At 41.9% G+C, this 27139-nt stretch overlaps 1 protein-coding gene across 1 annotated transcript in view; it reads right to left on the bottom strand.

Moving 5' to 3' along the window:
* Window positions 1-27139, bottom strand: part of NALCN (sodium leak channel, non-selective) — a 690956-nt gene that overhangs the window by 294635 nt on the left and 369182 nt on the right. Inside the window, 1 exon segment of the mRNA XM_030201343.1 lies at window positions 10894-10967. Coding sequence (XP_030057203.1) covers window positions 10894-10967 — 74 coding nt within the window.

The following is a 27139-nucleotide window of genomic DNA, read 5'->3' as shown; positions in this document are numbered from 1 at the left end:
GCAATGACTTTTTGTAAGTTTAGGCAATAGGGCTCTAACATCATCAACAGTGATAGATTTAAAAGTATTCCATGTTTGGTAAACCGGAATGACTAAGAGAGAATCAGTGGCTGTGACCTCATGATATACTTCAGGTGCTTGAAATTGAGTATTTAAAAGTTCTTCTTGAATAGTTGAGATCTTATTGCAAAACAAGTCTGCAAATGTCTGAACAGATGGTTGAGAGTTAGTAGTAAGTACGGAATCTGCTGAAGGGGCAGACAGATGCTCTACCAACCAAAATAACTTCTTAGAATACACCTGATCAAAACTAATGATTTTGGCATAATGGGCTTTTTTAGCTTCAGAAACATGGAATTTGTAAGATCTCAAAGCATTTCTCCATTTACTCCTGATAGCAATATCCTGCTTTTTCCTCCAGTATCTCTATAAACATCTACAGTTTTGTCTCATTACTCTCAGAGATTCGCAGAACCATTGAGTCGATATAGAAGACTTAACTATTCTAGACTTTAGGGGGGCAACAACATCTAAGATTGAAACGATAATTTGGTCCTGACTTTGCTTTTGAATACTTGGGTCAGTTTCTGTGATGTTTAATTGACTAGAAACCAATGGCCAAAATGTGTGAGCATTGATTCTACCTCTGGATTTAACTACACGTCATGATTGTGGTTTAGAAACAGGTGTCACAGAAATATGAAAATTAACATCAGCTTTAAAATGATCTGTTCAAGGAACAGATGACCATACCAAATTAGAGATCAGCTGGGATGCGTTAGAAATAAAAATAAAGTCTAGAGCATGACCTTTGTCATGAGTAATATCCTGAGAGAGTAATACAAAGTTCCAGGAATCTAGAAAAATTTTAAAACCGTATACTCTGAGATCAGAATTCTGTTCTAATGGTAGGTTTAAATTGCCCAAAAGAACTAGCTATTACATTGCATAGCATAAAACCAAAAGAGTTCATAAATGGTATCCTGAACTGAGCCCCACGAACCTGGCGAGTGATATAATAATAATAATATTCAAATTGATCTTCTAGAAGGGTACAAGTCACCATGATATCTACAAAACATATATTCAAGACCTGGTAAATTAGCAGAATCAGATAAACTTAGATAGAAAAAAAACTTTTATAAATAATTGCCAGACCAACTCCCCTCTTATTCAATCTTGGAGAATGAAAAACACTTTAACCTGGAGAAACTAGGTGAGGTAGTTCTGGACTATTTATATCTGTTAACCATGTTGTCAATTAGAAGAATTGTCTACTATTGTCTTGTAATCAAATGGAAAACCAAAACAATTTAAATAAAAATAAAGTTAAAAAACATAATGCGAAGAAGTGCAGAGTGATACACATGAGATGTAGAAACCCAAGAGTTGTATTTACTAAGGGGTGAGAGGCTGATAAGCACAGACCAGGAGAGGGACCATGGGATGATAGTGGCAGAGGAACTTAAGCAGTGAAACAATGTGACAATGTGACTGTAGCCAGAAGGATGCTAGGCTGCATAGAGAGAGACATATCTAGTAGAAAAAAGGAGGTGTTAATGGCTTTGTATAAGTCATTGGTGAGGCCCCATTTGGAGTACTGTGTTCAGTTTTGGAGGACGTATCTCTCTAAAGACATCAAAAGACTTGAGATGGTTCAGAGAGAGGTGACAAAAATGATATGAGGCTTGTGCCAAAAGACGACTGAAAGAGACTTGAAGACCTCAATATGTATACTCTATAGGAAAGGAAAGATAAGGGGGATATAATACAGATGTTTAAATATTTAAAAGGAATTAATATGCAAACTAATCTTTTTCAAAGATAGGGAAGCGGTAGATCTAGATGTCATAAGTTGAGGTTGTAGGGTAGGAGACTTAGGAACAATGTCAGAAAATACTTTTTCACAGAAGGGGTGGTGGATGTCTGGAATGCCTTCTGCGGAAGGTTGTGAAAACAAAAAACATAGAGGAACACTATATAGAAAAAGGATGGTATCCATTTAATGCAAAACTTAAATGACCTCACAACTAGAGTGAGCTTTGACAACAGCCTCAGAGGTGGGGAATTATGACCAGTGCTGGGCAGACTTCTATGGTCTGGGTCCCGTAAATGGCAGAAACAGATCAGGATCAAGGCTGGGGTGGGCTTTGATGGCAACTCCAGTAGTTGGGAAGTAGGGCCGCTGCCGGGCAGACTTCTATGGTCTGTGCTCCTAAATTGGCAGGGAGAGACAGAGATTAAGTATACCAGTGTTTAATCATGAAGTGGAACCTGTGCAGAATGCCAGGTTCAACTCTGGCTGCCTTGTTGGGCATACTGGATGGGTCATGCAAGTCTTTATTTATTTATTTATTTATTTATTTATTTATTTATTTTAGATCATTTATACCCCGCTTTTTGCCACTAAAGCAGCCCCAGAGCGGCTTACAATGAACTAATGAAAAGAATTACAATGACAGTTGGAGGCAGAAGGAAGGAAAGATAAATATAAAATATAAAGAAATAAACATGTAGCAGGTAGGGGAAGAAAGAGAAAGTAAAGAGAAATGAGAAATGAGTCCAGAATCAGATCTTGCGACCAGGAGTAAACAGCCGGGAAGGCAAAAAGATGAAGTCCCATCATGGCTAGGAGCCGTTCTCCAACTTCTCCAATCAGACAGACAAATAATGAAGGCGGAGGCAGTGCAGTGCAGGAGGCAGTCTCAAACTACAAATGGCCGAGAAGCTTGTCAGCAGGAAAGAGCTCTTCAGCTATCAGTCCATTGCACAGGAGGCAGTACAGGTCGAGGGGTGAAATGAAGAGGGCTCAGCCAATTCAGGATACCAGAGGCGATTGGAAGCCAGGCGACCCCAACAGCAGGGCGACGACAATACCAAGAGACAATGCCAGGAGAAATTGCCCCCACCGCAAAAGTGCACAGGACAGGCCTCAGACAGCCAGTGATTGGGCTGCAGGAACGTCAGTGAAGAGCAGGGCAGACTAGGCTAGGCAACGGTTCAGCCCACCCTCTATACCACCACTCCGTGCTCCACTCCTACTGACAGGATCGTGACTCCGCAGCCGCTGGGACACCTCCCATGTTGCAATCACCCGGCCATCCTGCGACGGGACCGCTGATGAACCCTGTAGAGCCCCACAGATGAATCATCCCGCAGCACTGCCGGCCTGGATGCGACCCTCCTGACATCGGCCACCCTCAGTGTTGCTGATGGTGACAGAAAAGCAAGCAGGAACAGACCCAAAGACGATCAGGGCTCCGAGGCGACCCAGACAAGGTATTAACCAAAAAAATCTGGACAGACCGCAGCCAGGCAACAGTCCGTTGCGGCGATGGCATCTGGAGCCAACGGTTCCTGCGTCCGCTATTCGGCGGCCATCTACCGACATTTATCATATTACTATGGTGTTAATTTTTGAAGCATATGGACTTGTCAAAAAGGACTGCCATCTGCCTCAAATGTCCAACTGAGCTAGGCGTTCCAAGTTGGATATTCCCTGACTGGGCGATCTGGGGGAGTGTTTAGAGCTGCACTACACTTTGAATGTCCTAATGTGATAACAGCAGTATGATGTTTCATGACTGGAACTGAGAGTATGCCCATCCTAGGCCTGTTATAAAAGTGAATAAGTCAAGTCATGACTTGCCACAGTGATGTACTGGAGGCATGGCCTAATGGTTTGGGCACTGCCCTGGAGATGTAAGGGAAGCAGGTTTAATTCCTGATCTAGCTCCTCTTTTTTTTTGGGGGGGGGGGGGGGCTATCACCCTCAGTTGGGTGTATTGGTGCTTGCTACTTTTGGGACAGTAGCAGGGCCTATTTTCATGATGGACAAAATTATGCAGCAGGCAATAAGGATTTTGCAGACCCCCCTTTAAAGGGTGTAGAGTGGTTCCCCCCAAGAGCTGTTGAGGCAGCTTCACTTTCCAGAGTTGAGAATGGCCATCTGTCAGTTATGGGGAATCGATATGAGTATAACCACAGAGGGCCAGAAGACACATCTTGTACCCTCTCTCTCCTACCCCAGCATGTGCAGTCTCCTTTCCCTAGGGATGTGCTATCATTGTTGAAACCACAGCTGTTGTCAGCATTGTACAACCATATATTTTAGGAAGCAATAAGCTGTTTTTTTAAAACAATACATTGCAGTCTTAATCTCTGAGCACAGTTGTGCTCCTGTTTGTCCTCAGGAGGCTTACTAAGGCCTCTACTGCTAGTGCTCTTGCAGCATCTGGGTCAGAGGCTGTGGAAATCTCTCTTACCTCCATAAGTAGCTCTGGAATTTTCTCCAGAGGTTATGGGAGGTGTGCAGGCCAGCCCTCCAGTGAACAGGACAGAGCTGGTGCTCATGGCTGAGGACTAGCTTGCACAATTCCAGGCCACAGAGTGCTAGAGAACAGACAGGCAGATATTACAGTGTTTCCCAAACATCACCAGGTATGTCAGACAATATTCCCAGTTTATGCGTATAACCAGATCTATGAGGCCGACATGACCGGCTAGCATGTATCTTGTATCTGCGTATGACAGCGACAGCACCTGAGGACATAGTCAAATCTGACCACCTCACCATCAGCCCCCGTGTACAGGGTTGTGGAAGACCTCACCTACCTGGGGAGCTGTCCAAGGTTTGGCCTATGGGTTGTGCAGGATGCTAAATTGTTCTACTGTCACATATCACATAACTCATTATGATCCCAAGCAATATTCAAAACTGATCGGCCACCACATTGCCATTCTCAAAACTGAGAGGCTTTGAGCATGGCGAGTCCGATATTTATTATCGCGGTTAGCTATGTGTAAGTGGCCATGTTTTCTGAGAAATATCCACCAGTATTCAGACATATAGCCAGTTATCTTTAGCCACTAAAAATGTGGGGCTATAAATGACTGGTTTCTGTTAGCCATTTATCTTGGCGATAGCCGCGCTGCTGAATACCAACCAAAGTGAGTTAATTGTATTCTTTTTTATGAAGAACTGTTTTTGCTGCTATGACATTTGGGTCCAGTTTTATATCCCTGAAGCAGCGGTGGTTACACCATGAAACTCTGGCCTTCAGCTTTTGGACCCGTGGATCATAGTAGCAGCTAAGTTTTCTATTATAGAAGACATTGAAAACTGTATTTAGAGTCATTTGCAAGTGAATATTAAAGAATAATCTCAGAAAATAATTCAGAAGCGAATATAGTTGATATTTCACAAAATCCAAAAGGAGGTTTTTTTTATGCCTGTGACTGAACAAAAAGCAACACTGAAAAAGTATGAGCGTTGACAATAGATTTTGAGGCTTATCCTTCCTTTTTGATATACCATTTCCTTGAGATTGTCACGATTGTGACTGTTTTCTCTGGCTGTGCTATCCTCGCCCTCTGGTGGCCAGAACCGGTGGCTGCCATAGACTGTCTTGCTGTCTCCCTACTCATTACAGACTTTCTTTCCGGTCCGGTCTAGATATTCCAGCCCTCCAGACTTGGGTTGAAGTTTGGAAGCTAGCCTCACCCTTAGCTGCCTTGAGATTGCTGCAGCTGAGCCTCTGCTGCTGATGGGCTTATTAGCCACCAGGAAACTTTCTGCTTTGCCTTTGCAACGCCAAAGGTCCAGGTTGGTGTTTGTGCTCAGTGTACTTCTGCCTTGTCTTGTTTAGCCTTGTTTCTTAGTTAGTGTCCCTAGTCTGTATTCCTTGCCTGTTTGAGTATCCTGTATTCTGTCTTGAATCCAGTGCTGATTGTTCCTTCCCTGTCTGCTTTTGGCTTCCTTTCCCTTCTGCTTGTGTTTGTTTCCTGCCTGTTTGAGACCCTATACCTTGTACCCTGTTCTAGCCCAGCTTGTGTTTGTTTCCTGCCTGTTTGAGACCCTGTATCCTGTCTAGTCAAGTCTGTCTTGATCCACTCCGTCCAGTAAGTCCTGCCGGCTGCCTCCACCTAGGGGCTCAACCCCTAGGGAACAGCGGTCAAACGCAGGTGAAGTATTGTTCCAGTCACGCTAGTTCCTGATTCCTGCTTCTGTTTCCTGATTCTGGTCCCTGCCAAGCCAAGTCCATTCCGGTTCTGCTTATTCCTGCCTAGCCTGCCTATAGCTTCTACTCCAGTCCTGTTGGTCCAGTCCTGGTTGGAGGGTTTTGCCTGCTGCTGCCGCTCCTCGTCAGTAGCCCAAGGGCTCACGATTCCAGACTACCCTTGAGAACCTGACAGAGATGCTATAAATAATTATTTACAGTGGTGGTTTATACTTTTTTTCTAGTCATTGGTTGTTTCAACAGTCCTCCATTCCTCTTTCATTTGGCTGTTTGTAATCATCCATTCTCCATCCACTTTGCTTTTTCTCTCTTTCCTTTTTAGTCTAAAGTTTATACAAATGATGTTCCTTAACAATAAATCATCTATTAATCTGAGCACCATTAATTTAAATTGTCACAGCTTCTACAAGACATATACCTTTCTGTTTACTAAACTGTGCTAATGGCTGTGGTGCACTAATGCCACCACAGCCCATTCACTTTGAATGGGCTGTGTTGGCATTGCCGCACAGAAGCCACTAGCGCAGCTTAGTGAACAGGGGGGGATAGTAGATTATCTGCCCGATATTCAAAACAATTTAGCCAGCCGCTGACCAGTTAAATCGCTTGGTTGGGGCTAGCTGTTAATGTTCAACGGCATTTAACCGGGTAAGTGCCAATGAGTATCATGGGTAGCACTGAACACAAAGCCGACTGTCTTGGAGGTATTCCAGGGGTGAAGTCAGCACTTGGGCCACTTAAGTGTTGATAATCAGCACTTAAGCAGACAGGATTAGCGCATAAATGGGACCGTATAAATGTCTATCCTATTTTTATGTGGTAACCCATGGCCACTTAAACGATGAATATTGACATAGGTGGCTATCAGGGGCATTTTTGAAAGAGAAGGGCGCCCATCTTCCGAAACAAATCGGGAGATGGGCGTCCTTCTCTCAGGGTTGCCCAAATCGGCATAATCGAAAGCCAATTTTGGGCATCCTCAACTGCTTTCCGTCGTGGGGACGACCAAAGTTCCCGGAGGGGGGGGGGGGGGGGGGGGGTGTCGGCAGTGTACCGAAGGTGGGACGGGGGCATGCTTAACAGATGGGCGTCCTCGGCCGATAATGGAAAAAAGGAGGGCGTCCCTGATGAGCATTTGGCCAACTTTACTTGGTCCCTTTTTTTCAGGACCAGGTCTAGAAAAGGTGCCCAAACTGACCAGATGACCACCGGAGGGAATCAGGGATGACCTCCCCTTACTCCCCCAGTGGTCACCAACCTCTCCCATCCAAAATAAAAATGAAAAAACATTTTTTTGCCAGCCTCAAATGTCATACCCAGCTCCATCACAGCAGTATGCAGGTCCCTGGAGCAGTTTTAGTGGGTGCAGTGCACTTCAGGCAGGCGGACCCAGGCCCACCCCCACCTACCTGTTACACTTGTGGTGGTTAATGTGAGCCCTCCAAAACCCACCGGAACCCACTGTACCCACATGTAGGTGCCCTCCTTCATCCCTTAGGGCTGTGGTGGTGGTGTGCAGTTGTGGGGAGTGGGTTTTGGTTTTTTTTGGGGGGGGGCTCAGCACTCAAGGTAAGGGAGCTATGTACCTGGGAGCAATTTGTGAAGTCCACTGCAGTGCCCCCTAGGGTGTCCGGTTGGTGTCCTGGCATGTCAGGGGACCAGTGCACTACGAATGCAGGCTCCTCCCACGACCAAATGTCTTGGATTTGGTCATTTTTGAGATGGGCATCCTCGGTTTCCATTATTGCCGAAAACCGAGGTTGCCCATCTCTAAGGTCGACCATCTCAACATTTAGGTTGACCATCTCTTAGGTCGACCTAAATGTTGAGATTTGGGTGTCCCCGACCGTACTATCGAAACAAAATATGGATGCTCAACTTGTTTCGATAATACGGATGCCCCGCCCCTTCGCGGGGACGTCCTCAGAGATGGGCGCCCTTAGAGATGGTCGTCCCCTTTTGAAAATGCCCTTCCACGTGTTAGCCTGCTTAAAAATAACCAGATATTCACAGCCAAAGCCTGAATAGGTCCTGGCTTAAAATATCGAGGAATAACGCCGTCGGCAGTAAGCAAAATATTCACCGCCAATGGCTGAATATGGAACCCCCCCCATAGAACCAAAAAATATGATGGCAAAGATCATAAGGTCCAACTGGTATGCCCAGTTTCATTCCAAAAACAGTTCTTTCTTCTGTTCTCTTCCCTTTTTTGTATATAGGGATCATCACTGTTCATCCCGTGTTTCTTGAATTACATTATTGTTTTAACCTCTACCACCTTCAGTCAAGGCCATTTCATATTTTCCCCACCCCTTGTATAAATATTTTCTGATTTACAGTACTTCTGCAATACTAGTCATATTGGCCTGAGAGAGCCTGAAATCATTAGATCTCAGAAAATCAATAGGATTAGACCTCATTAGTGCATGTATAGGTTACTATCAGAGAAGTCCAGGGGCGTAGCTACGGGTGGGCCTGGGCCCACCCAATCTCAGCTCAGGCCCACCCAGTTTGTCCTGCTCCTCCAATTGGTGCCGGTCCTCTAGGCGCCGATTAGGCTGCAGCGGGAGAAAGAGTGAACAGTCTTCTGCCCCATCTGAGCAGCTGCAGCAGCAATGTCTAAAGCCGGCAGAAAAAACAGCAGCTCACCAGATTTTAGTCCTCCGGAACTCTGGCATAGTTTGGAGGGGCGAGGGGGGCATTGCCTCCCCCCCAAACGCATGGCTGGAGCAAAGCTGTAGGCAGCTCTTCCTGCCCTCAGCTCCCGTCAGGCTTCCCCCTCGTTCCTTCCTGCCCCCATCCCTCGCACGAGTCAGTTGTAGTTATAGTAGTGGGAGGACATGTGCCTGCCGAGCTCCTGGGCTCCCCTTCATATTTATCAGCATTTTGTCTTGAGCACGGATTTCTCTCAACAAAGCTTGCTGAACCTATGGACAAATTTGTGGAGCGACTGACCTATCCTAAACCTGCTTAATCGACCGGAGGAGATCGAGCTCAAGGTAAGCAAGGGAATGAAAAGAACCGGAGCGGTAATTAAGTTTACAACAAGCAGTTCCTCTGCTGTAAACACAGCCTGAGAAGTGAATTTGCAGGCTGTGGTTTCCATTGTAGCTGCACTAATTGAATCAGAATGCTTTCTCCAATTGTAAAACCTTAGGAATTTGCTAACATCATCCTGTTAATGGCTCTTTACCTTTGGGATCTATTTGGGGGCTTTCTCCTATTCTATGCTAGTAGCAAAAATAATTTATCAATGAATCCTTTTTTTTTTGTTTAATTGACTGTGTATTATCAACCTTACAAAAATGTGAAATATGGGTAGAAGAGCTGGAGTACCTGAAACTTTTAATTCTTAATCTTTTATTGAGGTTTCCAACCTGAATTCTCAAAATACAGGTGTGTGTATGTACACACACACACACACACACACACACACACACACACTTGCAGGTTACCAAAGTGTCAAAAATTCACGCATTCTAACACTGTTAATCAGTAATACAAATTTGATTTAACACTATTCTGTACAAAAAGTCTACACAAGTGATGAGATTCTATTAATGATTCTTGTTTAATTAACAGATGTAAGCATAAATGTCGTCTTAAATAGTTGCTATTCTCATCAAGCGCCTTCAGATTTAATTAAAATATGATAAAAACTCTATAGTTTAAAGCTAAAACCTGCTTTAAGCCTTAAATCTCTACAATCTCTTTGGAAGAGAGTCAGTTTCTTAGAATCCTGTAGATTATATGACTTTTTCCAGCAAGTGCTTCCGAAAATCCCATGAAACCAAGCTGCTTCAGTTTGTATAACTGTTCCCTACAGTTTTACATAATATTGTGCAGAGATGGTATTGCTGGGGTTTTTTTCCCTTTTTTTTTTAAAGGTAACTACTTTTTCCAGGGTTTAAATAGGGTTGTCCTTGCTATACTTAAAATTCAATTGTCATATGTGGCATATAGAACTTTGCATGCCTTGAAAAGTTTGTATTTATGTTTTTCAGGCAGATATATTCTAATTCCACTATATCCTTTTTGAGATGTTTATCCCCTCCTCTTTAATTCCCCTTACCCTTTAGTTGTTCTGTCTGTTACCTGAGTTACAGGACAATTTAAAAGTTTTGGTCCTTTTTTCTGTAATTGATGAGGGTTGGTCTGTGTTCTGAATGTGACCAAGGTGAAAGATTCTTCTGGCATGTGGCTTGTAAGGGGATCTATATCAGTCTAACTTGTTTGGCTTTTCCAATGGGACACGTATTGCTGTTGTGTATATTCACTGCTGCCTTTTTCAAGGTGCTGTTATTGATATTTGTTTGTTCAGAATTGGTGGTGTTAAGGTTTGCAACATAGGCTCCAAGTATTTATGTGGTTTATGTTGATGCAAGACACTTGTTGGGCAGACTGTTCATTAGAAATCCTTCATCAAGTGCACTCTAAGGCATTATTTAGGAGTATCCCAAGAAATGCTACTCACATCTATATACATAGTGCCCACCCATACTAGCTCTGGGCCCACCCAAAATGTCAGGTCTGGCTATGCCACTGGAGAAGACCCGTGCTAAGAGCACAAAAGACAATGGCAACAACTACAGTGCTCTACGAAGAATAAGTCACAGGCACCATTAGCTAGGCCTTGATCAACTAACCCTCAAATCCAAGAAATAAGGAGAGAGAAGACAGGATAAACAAACTGTAGAAGTGTACTTTACTGGGAGGTGTTTTAGCTCTTTGGCATGAGTAATACAGAAAGAAGATTTTGCCTACTATATGAAAATCATCACATTTCATCCCCTTTTAACCACAGAACAATCAACATCAAGGGACTATGGGATTAGCAGTACAATAGCAAAACCAAAAAGAATCAGTTTTGTACCTGAGGATTTTACTGACTGCTGTTTCTTTTTCCAAAAGATTTCTTGCCCTGATGCTGAAAACTGATTTACGAAGCTGTAAAAAATAAAGCATATAGCGTTAATTTGTTGACCAATAAACTGAGCATACTTTGGTTCTTTCTGTATAAATCAGATTAGGAGGTTGTTACTGTAAATAATGTACCACATATATTAATTCTTAAATAATGAATACACATGAATATTAAGAATGTCTAATTTTATTTAGGGCCCTGTTTACTAAGGTGCGCTAGCGTTTTTAGTGTGCTCTATAATGCTAGAGACACCCATATGGTGTCTCTAGCATTAGAGTGCACTAAAAACAATGGCACGCCTAAAGCGCAACTTAGTAAACAGGGCCCTTAATTACCAAAATTCAATGAGGGGGGAAAAATCATGGTACAGATAATCCTTCATATTTACAATAATAAACCAAAAAAGTTCCACTCAAAAGAAAAAGAGAAAAAGTGGAAAGGAAGGAAAAGCCTCAAAGAGCTCCAAGTCAGAACCATTCCTGTTTTTTCGAATTCTGCGCTAAGGTTTGCGTTTAGTCTGGGCAGGAATTTGAAAGAAACATTGTGCCCTGCTGTGCCACCAAGTCCTGAGAGTGTTCAGAGAGATCAGCCTAGTGAAGTGGGTCATTTTAAGTGTGGCAATTGTATGTTTTATGAGTGGAGGAGTGGCCTAGTGGTTAGGGTGGTGGACTTTGGTCCTGGGGAACTGAGGAACAGAGTTCAATTCCCACTTCAGGCACAGGCAGCTCCTTGTGACTCTGGGCAAGTCACTTAACCCTTCATTGCCCCATGTAAGCCGCATTGAGCCTGCCATGAGTGGGAAAGCGCGGGGTACAAATGTAACAAAAATAAATAAATAAAAAATATGATGATCGAGGCGAGGCATCTGTTTTCACTGATCTGATCACTGAGAAGAAATATGATTTGAGGACGAGAACAACATGCAAGTCTGATCTAGAGAGCTGCATGGAACCGGGGATAGCGGGATTCCTGTGGGTACCATGGGAATCCCGTGGGGATCCCCTCCAGGTCTGTGGGGCTCCCACGGGGATGGACCCAAGTTCACGGAAATCCCACAGGGATGGACCCAGGTCCTGTGGGATCCCCGCAGAAGTGCCTTCCCTCCTCCAAGTGCAGGGTGCCCTCCCAGCACATACCTCAAGGTACCCCGGTGGTCTAGTGACTTCTTTGGGACAGGAAGATCCCCACTCTTTCCTGCCCGCTGCAGCAGTGCTGATCCTTTCGTCTCTGCTTTTTTTAAATGGCTGCTGTGACTTCCAGCGGCGGCCACAGAAGTCTTGCAAGGTTACCGCCGGAAGTCTTGGCAGTCATTTTTAAAAAGTGGAGACAGTGAGAGGATCAGCGGCAGGAAAGAGTGGGGATCTTTCTTGCCCCGAAGAAGCTACTAGACCACCAGGGTGCCTTGAGGTATGTGCAGGAGGGCATGCACGCAGGATGGAGGGGAGGTGGATGGATGGAGACGGGATGATAAAACGTTGAAGCCATTTAGGTGAGTCTCTGTTTTCCCTTCCTCATGCAGCCGTCATCACCATACACTGAAAGCAAAGCAATCAAGCCTATGAACTGCTGTATCCACTTTGTCATTCTTTATTGTTGGTGGTATTTTTATTTAATCTCACTTATATTTTCAAATATGCCGGCTTGTGCAGCATATGGATGTACACAAAGGAAGTATAATAACGGAATAACATTTCATAGGTAGAGTAGTAATTAGTTTTAAATTGTAATCAGTGTGTCATTTGGAGGGGCTGATTATAGGGACACCCTAGCATTGTTATACTCTTGCAGAGATTTTTTTTCTGCTGGTAAAGAGCCACTAAAACAGATATCATGTTATGAGAATCAGGTGCTCAACATTCAGAGTGTCTATGTATTTATTTATTTACTTATGACATTTATATCCCACATTAAACATGAATTAGGTTAAAACCTGGGAGCATTTTACATTTTTTTCCTGTGCCTATATCAAAAGAAAAAGATGGCATGTGGGAACTTGCTCCTTTTGTTTTGTAGATTGCAGTGGTATATTATAAAAATGCACATGCTATTTTTATTATTATATTTTTACAGAGAGGTATTGAATAAGTAGGGAAGGAATTACTTCATGCAGAAGTTTTGTCCAGCATTAGTCTAAATGTGCCAACATTGTCCAGTTCAGCAATTAGATGACATGTTCATACAAAGTTAATTATTTTCAGTAGAAAATAAATCTGTTGCCTCAGGTTACTTGCTATGTGAATATTCCATCACTGTTTCATTATTACTACCAAGTATTACATATTAAGGGCATTTGCTTTAAACTTTGTTTTAATTCATTTATCTAGTCCTTACATGCACATGGTTTTGCTTTTCAAAACTAAAGGTGAATCCTAAGGGTGGTTGAACAATTAGGTATAAATTGTGTTGTTTCTGACTTTACTTGTTTTGGAATTTGGACTGCTTTGGGTCCTGTGCTGATCTGTACACCTGCTGTCTTAGTAGAGTATGTTAGAAAATGATTTATGTTAATTTTACTAGTATTTTTACTGCTTATGGAATCAGGTATTCTTGGGGGGGGGGGGAGGTCAAGGTGACTGCGGCATGGAAAGAGTTGGGTGTACCGGGAGCTGGGATGGAGCAGATTACTTATGGTGGGGACAAATTAGATTCCCACAGGGACAGGTTAGATTCTGCACAGGGACGGGTTAGATGTCTGTCCCCGTGCAACTCTCTAGTCTGATCATGTAGTTTATTGTTTGGCATTCCTATGTAGTAAATTGTATACTGGACAAACCACATGTAGGCTTGCTAAAAGACTGACTGAGCATAAAAGTGCCCTACAAACACATGGATTGGGACTACCGGTGGCAGCCCACTGTTTCTGCACCAAACATACTTTTAGCGACTTGCGTTGTTTAGTTTTACAGTGGATTGCTCCATTAAAAAGAGGAGGGGATCATTGGAAAGTTTTGTTGAGGCAAGAACAGTGGTGGATTTTCATCCTTAATTCTTTGGAACTGGGGGGGGGGGGGGTTAAATTCCCATATTGAATGGTGTCATTTTATTTGAAAATACCTGTGTGGAAACTGACTAGTTGAAATGTCTGAGGGCATCTGACCTCACATTTTCTATAAAGAGGTTGCCATCTTGACTGTGTTTGTGAGCCTTTTACACACAGCTGGACATGTCAGCTCTGTGAAGAGAAGTAAGTGATATGATGTTTTCGGTGTTACTGATGAGTACTGAGCCTGATTTCTCCTGATTCTGTGTTTTATTGATAGCCCCAGGTGACTGGACCCTGATGCAGCAGTGATAAAAGAGATTTTTGAGACACGCTGGCCATCGTTGGTCATGAGGGCCTTCTGAATCAAGAAGCTGGCTCATATGAGATGAACGAAGCAGAGCCCGATAAGATAAGTGTGCACCAAGCAAATGGCTACATTCTGCATTGTCATTTAGAGAATAAGACGTTTGACAGTATTTGTGGGTATTTTGATTTTATGCTTTTGCAAGTCGGGACTCTATACTAAAAAGTTGAAGGTTTTTGCCAATGATGAAGAGAAGATCCTTGTGATCAATTTAGCTCTTTAGGTCACTGCTGACTTGTAGCTCTTTGAGGCTTTTCCTTCCTTTCTAGATAAGTTTTTCTCTTTTTCTTTTCAGTGTAACTTTTTTTTGTTTATTGTTTAGACTATTTATGTTTTCACACCTATTCTGAGTTTTGTAGTGGATTCATATTTAAAATAAACATTTATGAATAAGTTGAGTTTTGTACAATTAAAAATAATAATATGAACATCTGCGCAGTGGTGTAGCTAGGGTAGTTGACACCCGGGGCCGGTAATTTTTTAACACCCACCCCCCCAATCCAGTACTAGGCATACCGAGAATACAAAACACTCAGGACCTATAGAGCAATTCTACCATGCCATAAGCAGTCATTTCTACGAGTCACACAAGGAAAAGGAAAGCATCCTAAACACTACAGTGAGCACTAGAACATCAATTCACCCATTGTAAAACGAAACCAGACACAATAGTACAGATCATCGATCTTGCACAGTCAATGCCAATTGAAAGCCATGTCTTTTTCACAAACACAGATACACCCTAATCCACTATAGAATAAGTAATCATAAACTTTCTATTTAGACAAAAATTAAACTGAACCCCCGATGCCAGACTCTGCATACAATGCAACACCACAGAAACAGAAAATGTCCCCTATTACTGTGCAAAATATAAAGACAGCAGATGTAAATTTGAAAAAACTAACAAATACCAATCACCACTTTACAAATTAACAAATAGAAATAAAACAAATACAGAAAATAAAATAATACCATTTTATTGGGCTAATACATTTAGCTTCCAGAGGCCAAATTCTCCTTCCTCAGGTCAATACAGTATAGTGCTGTTACAGTATCCTATCCTGACCTGAGGAAGGGGGTTTTGTTCTCTGAAAATTAAGTCAAAATGTATTAAAATTAGTCCAATAAAAAGATTACCTTATTTACATGTTCTATTTATAAACATTTATTAACACAGCTACAATACTACTGTATATCCTAAAGCAAAATAATAAAAATATATATTTACAGTTTGTTGTCTCTAGTTTCTGCTTTCCTCATCTTTTTTTCACTGTCTTCCTTCCATCCAGCATCTGTCTTCGCTCTCTCTCTGCCATCCAGTGTCTGCCCTCTCTAATGTCCCTTCCACCCACTGTCTGCCCTCTCTCTCCCTCCCTTCCAACCACATCTGCCCTCTATTTCTGCCCCTTCCATCCACCATCTGCCCCAGTCTGCCTCTCTCCCCCTTCCATCAACATCTGCCGTCTCTCTCTCTCTCTCCCTTCCTTCCATCCACATCTGCCCTCTATCTCTGCCCCTTCCATCCACCATTTGCCCCAGTCTGCCCTCTTTCTCTCTCCCCCTTCCACCCACCATCTGCCCTTTCTCTCTGCCCCTTCAATCCGTCTGCCCTCCCTCTCCCATCCATCTAGGGTCTGCCTTCCTTCACGCTCCCTCCTTCCATCCAGGGTCTGTCCCCACCCTTCCCAATCCCCCTCTCCCCTCTGGGCACCCATCTGGGCTCCCCCACCCTCCCCAATCCCCTTCTCCCCTCTGGGCACCCATCTAGGCTCCCTCACCCTCCCCAATCCCCTTCTTCCCTCTGGGCACCCTCCCCCACCCTCACCAATCCCCTTCTCCCCTTTGAGCACCCCTCTGAGCTCCCCCACCCCTTCCCAATCCCCTTCTCCCATCTGAGTCCCCCCTCCCACCCGACCCGACCCGACACACCTACCAGCTCCGTTCTCCTGCTCCCACCCTGTCCTGCCTTAAAAAATTTTTTCGAAGCACCGGAGTGGCAGGCAGCGCCTCGCGTCCGCCCTGCTAGTAAAAATCTCCTCAACGTCGTCGTCGGGCCTTCCCACATTGAGTCCCGCCCGCCCTCATGGTAATATGAAATTACCTCAGAGGAGGGCGGGACTCAATGTGGGAAGACCACTGCACTAACCACTAAGCTATTCCATACTCCACATAAAAAGTGCCCCAAATAACCAGATGACCACTGGAGAGAATTGGGGATCACCTCCCCTTACTCCCCCAAATCACAATACATTTTTCCAAACAGCATTTTCAAAAGGAAAAGTTAGACTTCTTTTCTAGAAAATGACCTTTCCTGTTCTGATTTTTGGATGTTTTACAAAAAAATGTCCAAATTCAGACTTAGATGTCATATCCAAAAATGCCCCTTGTGCATTTGATTTGCCCAAAGTCACAAGGAGCAGCAGTGGGAATTAAACCCATGTTGATCAAAGCCTGCCGAACTAAACATTAAGCCACTCCTCCTCTGTTTTGGATGTCTTGCATTTGGACATCTTCTGTTCGAAAATGGACCAAAAAAAAAAGGAAGTCCAAATCACAAGACATCCATAGCATTTTTGAACACAAAAGATAGACGTCTATCTCTCTATATAAAAGGCAACCCCAACGTTCTGAAGCCTCCACGGAAGTTGAGGCGCCCGAGATATCCGGTGTGCACTGGAGTGTCTGCACCGCCCTCGCGTCAAAACGTCATGACATCGAGGGTGGAGCTATGACACTCGACGAGGGCCGAAACGGAAACGCCACAGCGAACAAGGCAAGTAGCTCGGAGGGACGGAGGGAGGGGGCCCCTTGCTAGCGCCCGTTTCATTGCGCTCAGAAACGGGAATTTTTTCCTAGTCTTTTTAGAAAATGACCTTCTTTCCTGTTCAGAATTTGGACGTTTTTGTAAAACATCCAAATTCTGATTTAGACGTTCTATCAACAATGCCCTTCCACGCCATACTTTGTATTGTTATTTGAATATTTTTACTAGGTGGTAAATAAATAAAAATAATAATTTATAGTTTTCAATAAATAGCATATGTGAGTCACACTTGTGCTCCACCCAGACAGCCCATTTGAACATCCACCTACAAAATATGGGCTATCAAAAATATGTGCATATGTACAGAATAGTGCGTAGCCAGATTTTTGTCATTTACATACACACACAATTCGCTTCAATATGCCAGCATTCTGGTCATTTATGTTCATATTTATTAGTGCCTTCTTTATAGAATTACTCCTATTGCTTAATGCAGTTTAGAAAAAGGGCCCCTAAGTTCTAATGCATTATGACAAACTGTAGATCACTTCAAGCATAATGTAATTGATTCTAAAGTCAAAGATATATGCTATTATATGCTACCATTCTGACAGGTGCCACCAACAATGGCTATACAAGTTACACACTGTTAACACTGTAAACTGACAGTTACGTTTGGCTAGGTGATAATTAATGGTCACCTTTATTCCTAAATTGAATTCCCATCATTGATAGCTCATGCCTCAACAAATTGGTTAGCTTATAAAGTAGCACTAAATTCTGTGCCACTTCAGTATAGAGTATGTTTATCTTAGGAAATAATTTATTCTTAAAATTCAAAGATTCCTTTTCTGCTGTATTTTTCTGTTAAAATATAAGCATACTGGATAACAAAAATCCTGCTTTTTCCCCTTAGTTACAGCATTTAAATTTATAAAGTGTGAGACAAAATGAAACAAGATTGCAAGTGAGAACATGAACGTGAGGTTTGCAATTGCTTCTCACAGTACAAAATGTATTAAGTGTTATCACAGAACAGTATCTCTTGTGGCCATAGAAGGATGTAGCATTATCATCAAACTTACATGTTATGAAAAGTTGTTGAATTTTATACAAAACTTTTTTTGCATTTTTAATCGAGAAAAGCACTGAACAAAATTACAATACTGGACGAAAGAAACATAATAATGCTTCAGCAAGCCATATGTTTAAAACCACAAGCCATTTTCTTGTTAGTATTGAGCAATAACATAATACTACATTTTCGTTGAACAGTGCTAAAATCAATCTATCACCAAAGATAGACCATTGACATTTTCTGATGCAGATTAAGGAACTCTAATCTACAAATATTTAAAAAAAGAGATCCATTACATTGGGGCCTGGAGCGCAGAGGAAACACTCCTTCCCTCCTTCCCCCCCCCCCCCCCCCCCCCACACACACGTACACTGCTTGATGGGTTGACAGTATGAAAGAAATGATGTAGTGGGAGTTACAAAAGGAACATAGTGATACAGGGAGAAGAAGAGTCAAATACTGGGCATTATATAGATCTATATAACTGGGCTAGCAAACCAGGGTAGGAGGGAAGTAGGGGTAGGAGGTTAAGGGGCAGATGATGGAGGAGAAATGAAGAAGAAAAAAAAAACAAGTGGAACTATGAATTGGGTATTGTTAGCATTAGGAGTGCATCTGGGATCACCATTTGGGGTTACCCTTTGAATAATGATTGATAACATATGGCACAGAGTGGTCATATGCATTGTTTTTTGTAATGTTTACTGCTTGGCTTATTCAGTAAAGAAATTAACCAAGACAAAAAAAACCCCAAAAAACAAACAAATAAAAACAAAAACAGAGAATGAACACAATAGCCATTATTTTAGAAACATATTCTCTAGTAAATAGTGTCATTTACATGTGCATTTCACATGTACATGTATACACCAATTTCAGAAAGCTGGTATTTGCACATTGAGGTTTACACAATGCACATATTTCAAGGGAATGTCATCTGAGCATGGCTTGGGTGGGACTAAAAGCTACATGTGTATTCCCCTTTTTTTGAGTAACATGTCAGGTTTTACACCAGCTGAAAGGCATACATAGGTTTTACAAAAGTGCTCATTTTTACCAGTGCTATTTATGTATTTATTTGCTGCATTTATATCCCATATTTTCCCACATATTTGCAGGCTCAATGTGGGTTACAATATAATCCCATGTAGTTTATGTCTTCCTCTACAATGAAAACAAGTTAAAATTGTGACCTTGTTGCTTAATCAGCTGCAGTTACACATGAAGGCTTGTAAAATCAGACAGCTACATGTGAAGTGGTGCCACTTACATGTGTAAATTGTGAAATTGTCAGTTCCAGGTGTAAGTGTCAACTCCTCCATTTGGAAGCTGCCAGATACATGCTGTTCATTTCTTCAACATATATACTTGTAAAATAGATGCTCCCATTTGCACAAGCCAGCAAATACATGTGTATTCCTGCAGGTATTTTAGAAAAGGCTCTGAATTGGCAGATTCGTTTCTAAAATACCACTAAAAATGAGCACATTCTGACCTTGACATCTCAATTCCAACCTCTACATTTGACGTAAAATAGGCCTCATGGTCACAGTTTGCGATTTCATAATCTAAAAAACAACTCTGATTAGAATATTTATAATTTACATTGACAATTCTGACAAAATGAGAAATGGCCTTGCTGATTAACTAACATAAGAAGATGCCATTTCAGGAGAACTCTGGCAATTTGCGAGTACCAGGGCCTTAGCTGTCAAGGTTGTTATGAGACAGCAGGAAAGCAGTTAGCTGAGATTCCTGTAGTGGTGCACCTTTTATCTTGTAACTGCACAGAAGAAAGATCCCACTATTGACAATTCTACTCTTTTATTCTCAACCTTCAAAAGCATTGTCAGGATGACGAAGAGCTAAGGATACTATGCTTCCAAAGAAATGTTTCAAATTCACAAAGACCTGATGACTTGGTAGAGTAAGCATGGTACTGTACAACTGGTTGTGCCCTGCTCATATAAAAGATCATGTTGCAACATGCCTATCTGAACCCTGCCCAGGACACCAAGGCAATAGATTTATCTAAGAGATGCTGAAACAAGTGGCTTTCGTGTATCAGAATGTGAAGTTGTACACTAGAGGCTTGTTGCAAATTTCAGCTTTTATCTCCATCCCACTGGACACTCCTGAAGAATAAGAGGATTACCATGTCCTGGTGTGACATCCAGACTGATTGGATTTGTCTGGTGGTCTGGTCCTCTTGCAGCAACTAGTACATACTTACAATCACTTGTATGTTTACAAGTGTGTGGAATACCTTTCCACCCCTAACTCCATGGCTGAGACTACAGCCTCTCTGTTGCTGAATCATGTACTCATGTGAGTGAACTTTAACCAACATTTTGATTTCACAGGACATGTTATTAAACAACTGCAGAAATTGTTAGGCGTGAAGAACATGCTCCAAACTGCATATCATCCTCAATCGGCAGGCCAAGCGGAAAGGGCTAACTGAACCATCATTAGCATTTTGAAGAAGAATGTGTCTACCTTAGGTAAGGCTGTGGAATGAAGTTGCTTCTGGTACTGATGGCTAGCAGAGCCACTCCCCATCATTCTACTTGTGTGTCTCAATTTGAAATGATGACAGGTAGAGACATGATAATACTTCTCCATCTTCTTTATAGGACAAATGATGTTTGTTTATTTATTTGTTACATTTGTATCCCACATTTTTCAACCTTTTTGCAGCCTCAATGTGGCTTACATATTACCATTAACGGAGTTAGCTGATTCCGGTCTGAATAAATACTTGGTATGAATGAATACAAAGTGATATTGTGGTAGAATGAGGTACATGTATGGTAGGTACAATTGGGGGGAACTTAGAGAGGGAAAGGGGGAAGAAGAGTCAGGTAATGTCTGTTACAGTCTTTGGTTATATTGCGTCGCAAGTGTCCAGGTATTTTTATGTTGGGTCGGTGGGGTATGCTCTTCTGAACAGGCCTGTCTTTACTGCTTTCCGAAAATTTAGGTGGTGGAGTGTAGTTTTTACTGCTTTTGGCAATGTGTTCCATAGTTGTGTGCTTAGGTAGGAAAAGCTGGATGCATAGGTGGATTTGTATTTGAGTCCTTTGCTGCTTGGGTAGTGGAGGTTTAGGTATGATCGTGCAGATTTTGTGGTGTTTCTGGTTGGTAGGTCGATGAGGTCTGTCATGTATCCCGGTGCCTCGCCGTAAATAATTTTATGAACAGTTGTGCAGATTTTGAAAGTGATACGTTCTTTGATTGGTAGCCAATGCAATTTTTCTTGGAGTAGTTTGGCGCTGTCAAAATGCTTTTTCCAAATATAAGCCTGGCTGCTGTGTTTTGGGTGGTCTGACGTTTCTTTATGATTTGATCCTTGCATCCTGCATAGATTCCATTACAGTAATCTGCGTGGCTTAGTACCGTTGACTGTATCAGGTTATGAAATATTTCCCTCGGGAATAATGGGTTCACGCATTTGAGTTTCCAGATTGAGAAAAACATTTTCTTTATGGTGGATTTCACTTGGGTCTCTAGTGATAGGTTACGGTTTATTGTTACTCCGAGAATTTTCAGGCTGACTGAGATAGGGAGGGTGTATCCTGGGGTGTTAATGTTTGTGGGTTTGTATGTATTGTATTGAGATGAGATGAGATGATGAGAAAGTGTGTTTTTTCTGTATTGAGTTTTAGTTGGAATGCATTTGCCCATGAGTTCATGATGTTTAAGCTTAGCTTGATTTCGCTGGTGATTTCTGCCAGATTGTGTTTGTAGGGGATGTATAATGTAACGTCATCAGCGTAGATAAATGGGTTAAGGCCTTGGGTGGATAAGGTCTTGGTTAGTGGAGTCATCATGAGGTTGAAAAGGATCGGTGATAATGGTGATCCTTGTGGTACTCCGCAGCCTGGTTTCCACGGTGACGATACGTTTGTTTTTTATTTCACTTGATATGTTCTTGTGGTTAGAAAACCCTTAATCCAATTGAGAGTGCCACCACTGATTCTGAAGTATTCTAGGAGTCTGAGCAGTATTTTATGGTTAACCATGTCGAACACACTTGACATGACAAATTGGAGGAGGAGAATGCTCTTACCTATTGCTATTTCCTGCTTGAATTTGGTTAGGAGAGTGAGTAGTACTGTTTCGGTGCTGTGTAGGGGTCGAAATCCTGATTGTGACTCATGTAGTATAGTGAATTTGTTTATGTAGTCATTGAGTTGTTTGGTCACCAGTCCTTCCATTAGTTTGACTACTAATGGGATAGATGCTACTGGGCAGTAGCTGGTAATGTCGTTTGTATTTTTCTTGGAGTCTTTTGGTACATTTGTGACAATATTTAGAAAGTATATTTGCCTTTGACCAAAAGAATTTGGAGAACTCTGCCAGAAGTAGAAAAGCCTACTGTGATTGAGGATTACCTCCAAAGAATACCAAATTGCCAACAAAGTATTCTATTACAACTCTGTTAAGCAGAAAGCCAAGAAAGCAAATTTTTGCCCAGATGGCAGGGTCCTTCTCCTATTTTGGATAAAACTTCACCTGTTGCACACCATATTTGCAGTAAGAAAAATATTGAAGGTGAAGATATCCTTAAATGGATCCAAATTAACCAACTTAAACCATGTCATTCTAGCAAGTTTAAACTTTCAGAATTTGCTGATGAAATGAACTCTATTAACTCAGAAATAGAGTAGTCTGCTTTCTCTTAGAGACTGAGAACTGAATCATGAAGGTTGTGTTCCTGATTTTTCCTTCTAATTGGATCTAAAGTTGTCAAATTGATTGCGGTTGGCCTGCCTTCTGATGTGCTGCACGGTATGCCTAGATTTCTGATTATCCACTCATAGATAATCACACAGAAAGGTTTTGTGGTCCTAAACATGTTATAACAACACTGACACATGTTTACTCAATACACAACAGTGGTTGAAGCACACATGAACTATGTTACAGCAAATATGCAGAACATTTTGAATCAAGATGGCGATACAAAAAGCATTCTTGGTTGAATAAATTCATCTTCATATAGATTTCTTCATCTGTTCTGCTTCTTGTGTTGCCATCTTGGCTCTTGCAGATAGATTACCCTGAACATTTTGAATCAACCCATGCAAATATAACACTCTAGACCAGAGGTTTTCAAACCAGTCCTCGGGGCACACCCAGCTAGTTGGGTTTTCAAGATATCCCCATTGAAATCAATGAATTTGAAAACCTCTGCTCTAGACCTTTAAGATTTTTAAGATTTGTCGCTGGTGGACTCCCCTTTTATTGCTGTAGGATCCTTATTCGATTCCACTATATCTTTTGTTAATACTGTATTTATGAATAAATTACAAAGCAGTACACAAGAATTACAGCTGATATGAAAGATTTCAGTACATGGATGTGGAATGGCATTTTTGATATGATGTCTAAGTCCAACTTTGGACATTTTGCTAAAAACATCCAAAATCTGAATAGGAAAGAAGGTCATTTTCAAAAAAGAAAAATGTCTATCTTTTCTTTTCGAAAATACTGTTTTGAACAAGGTTTTGTGATTTGGACATTTTGTTTTTTAGTCCATTTCAAACAAAAAACGTCCAAGTGCAAAACGCACAAAATCAAGCCATTGGGATGTCGGAGGAGCCAGCATTTTTAATAGATTTGTCTCCTGCACACACTCCAGGAAAACAATAGGGCACCCTAGAGGGCACTGCAGTGGACTTCGTAAAATGTTCCCAGGTACACATCTCACCATTGCTCCCTTATCTTGTCTGCTGAGCCCCCCAAAACCCACTACCCCCAACTGTACACCACTACCATAGCCCTTACGGGTTAAGGGGGCACCTATATGTGGGTACAGTGGGTTTCTAGTGAGTTTTGGAGGGCTCACAGTTTCCTCCACAAGTGTAACAGGTAGGGGGAGGTAGGAGCCTGGGTCCACCTGTCTGCAGTGCACTGTACCCACCACTTGACTATTCCAGGGACCTGCATGCTGTTCTAATGGACCTGAGTATAACATCTGAGATTGGCATAGAGGCTGGCAAGTAATGTTTTAATTACATTTTGTGGGGGTGGGAGGGCATTAGTGACCACTGGGGGAGTAAGGGGAAATCACCCCTGATTCCTTCCAGTGGTCATCTGGTCATTTAGGGCACCTTTTTGTGCCTTGTTCGTTATAAAAACAGGACTAGCTCAAAACGTCTTGGACGGTTTTGTTCTGTTCCATTATGGCTGAAAAACGTCTAAGTGTTAGGAATGCCGAAATCCGACCCGTAACACGCCCCCTTGTGATTTGAATGCATTTCTGATGGACTTCATAGAAAAACATCTAAAAATTGGTTTTGAAAATACCAATTTGGACGTTTTTGTGAGAAAAAACGCCAAATGCAGATTTATGCCACTTTTTGGACATTTTTCTCTTTTGAAAATGAGCCCAACAAATTGCTCAGAGCTATGCTGAATTGGCCATGATCAAATGTTTACTGACATAAACTGCATTTTCATATATCCAGTGTGTGAGCTTACTTATGATTTATTTAGAGAACTAGACAATAGAATTAGTAACCTCATGTAAAGTCAGATTCCCACTTAGTTCCCTCAGAAGCCTTTGGTACAATAACCAGAAACAATATTGAACCAATCCTGATTCAGACTGATTTTCACAAGGGAAATGCTACTCCTTTATAAGGAGAGGAATGGGGTGAGCCACTAGGACCACAATCCTACCAATATTTTGTCCAGAAATATATTAGAGCACATAAGAATAGCCATAATGGGTCAGACCGATGGTCCATCTAGCCCAGTATCCTGCTTCCAACAGTGGCCAATCTAGGTCACAAGTACATGGCAGAAACCCAATTAGTAGCAACATTCCATGCTACCAGTCCCAGGCAAGCAGTGGCTTACCCCATGTCTATCTCAATAGCAAACTATGGTCTTTTCCACCAGGAACTTGTCCAAACCTTTTTTAAACCTAGATAATCTAACTGCTGTTACTGAATCCTCTAGAAGCAAGCTTCAGAGCTTAACTATTCATTGTGTGAAAAAATATTTCCTCCTATTCATTTTAAAAGTATTACAATGTAACTTCATTGAGTGTCCCCTAGTCATCATACTTTTTGAAAGAGTAAAACTTTTATTTCTACCCATTCTACACCACTCAGGATTTTCAAGACCTCTATCATATCCTCCCTGAACCATTTCTTTTTCCAAGTTGAAAAGCCTTAACCTCTTTAGCCTTTCCTCATATGAGAGGAGTTCCATCTCCTTTATCAATTTGGTCATCTTTCTTTGAACCTCTTCTAATTCTGCTATTTCTTTTTTGAGATACGGCGACCAGAATTGAACACAATACTCAAGGTGAGGTCGCACCAAGGAGCAATAAAGCGGCATTATAATATTCTTGGTTTTATGTTGCATCCTTTTCCTAATAATTTCTAGCATTCTGTTTGCTTTTTTGGCGGCCACCACACTCAGGGCAGCTGCGGCAAAAAATGCAAAACGGATGTGCTTGAGCCTGCTTGATGGTATCTCCACAGCCATATATAGATAGTCATCATCTATCCATGCCGTCCCTCTCAGGCCAGACACTGCATCATGAAGGTGCATCTGAAATTCTTCTGGTGCCCTGGATATTCCAAAGGGAAGTCTGCACCGTCTATATTTCCCAAACAGAGTCTTAATCATGGTCAATTTGCTGCTCTGCTCATCTAGGACCACATAACAGAACAGAGTCAAGGCAGGAAAAAAAATTAGTTTTGTGTAAATCTAGAAAAATATCCTCCATGGCTGACATGGTGTAATGATTTTGATGGAGACCCTGGTTGAGTAGTCTGGAGTCTATATGTATTCTTAGTACTAATATCCACTCATACAGCTCCTGTATCTTAACTACAATCCTGTGACCCTTAAACTCTTGTAAATCTGCTTTGCCTTTCTCCTTGATGGTGGCTGGCAGATGTCACAAAGGCATCTGGACTGGTTGGACAGTGGGGTCTACTTCTAAGTGCAGCTCCCCATCAAATTCACTATACCCAGTGAAGAGATCCAGAGACTGGTCTCATACTTGAGTGCTTGTCCACCTACCAGCAGATATTCAAAGCAATTAAAACATCCAGGAAAGGCTGTTTAGTATTGTACACTGAATAGATTGTTTCCAATTTGCTGTATAGTTGGTTTCTGGTGGGTTTTGGAGGCCTCACTGTACAATATAAGGGAGCAATAGTGAGATGTGTACCTTGGAGCTTTTAAGTGAAGTCCACTGCAGTGTCCCCTAGGGTGCCCTACTGCTCTCCTGGGATGTTTATGTGCCCAGTCTACTAAGAATGCTGGCTCCTCCTACATCCCAATGACTTGATTTTGTGTGTTTTTCACTTGGAGTTTTTTTTTTTTTAATAGACCAAAAAGATAAATACACAGAGCACAAAGACATCTAGGAAATAGCCATTTTTGAAAAAAAAAAAAAAAAGATAAAGACATTTTCTGGTTTGAAAATGGTCATTTTCACTACTCGATTTTTGGATGTTTTCAGCAAAACATCCGAAGTTGGACTTAGATGTCATTTCAAAAATGCCCCTCTATTTCACTCAGAATGCACTTAAATAACTTCTTGGAATGACAACAATAGAAACAAGAAATTGGATCAAACATTTAGCACTCAAAGGAGTGGATGGAACATTTAGCACTCAATGTAATCTAATTCAAATGGCAACTTAAAGAACGTCGCTCCATCTGTTGAATGTTTACACCAAAAAGTATTCTCCATAAACACCATGTCCTGCCTAGGGAACAGCAATAAGAAAGTGCTCATAAATAACTTTAATTATAAACAAAATTACCAACTTTTAGATGTCTCGATCAAGTTGTAAAGGAGTCTTCTGCTCTCTTAGTTCAGGCCCGTATTTACAGCTAGGACAGACTGGAAGCTACCAGTGGCCAGAAAAGAAAGGGACGCTGTGACCTTCAGGTGGACAGGGATGGGATTGTTACTTTGGGTGCTGGGCTACAGGAGAGGTTGGAGCTGGTCAAACAGGTGCCAGA

This window comes from Microcaecilia unicolor, chromosome 4 (assembly GCF_901765095.1).
Source record: "Microcaecilia unicolor chromosome 4, aMicUni1.1, whole genome shotgun sequence".
NCBI classification, from domain to species: domain Eukaryota; kingdom Metazoa; phylum Chordata; class Amphibia; order Gymnophiona; family Siphonopidae; genus Microcaecilia; species Microcaecilia unicolor.
This window is presented reverse-complemented; position numbering and strand designations above follow the sequence as displayed.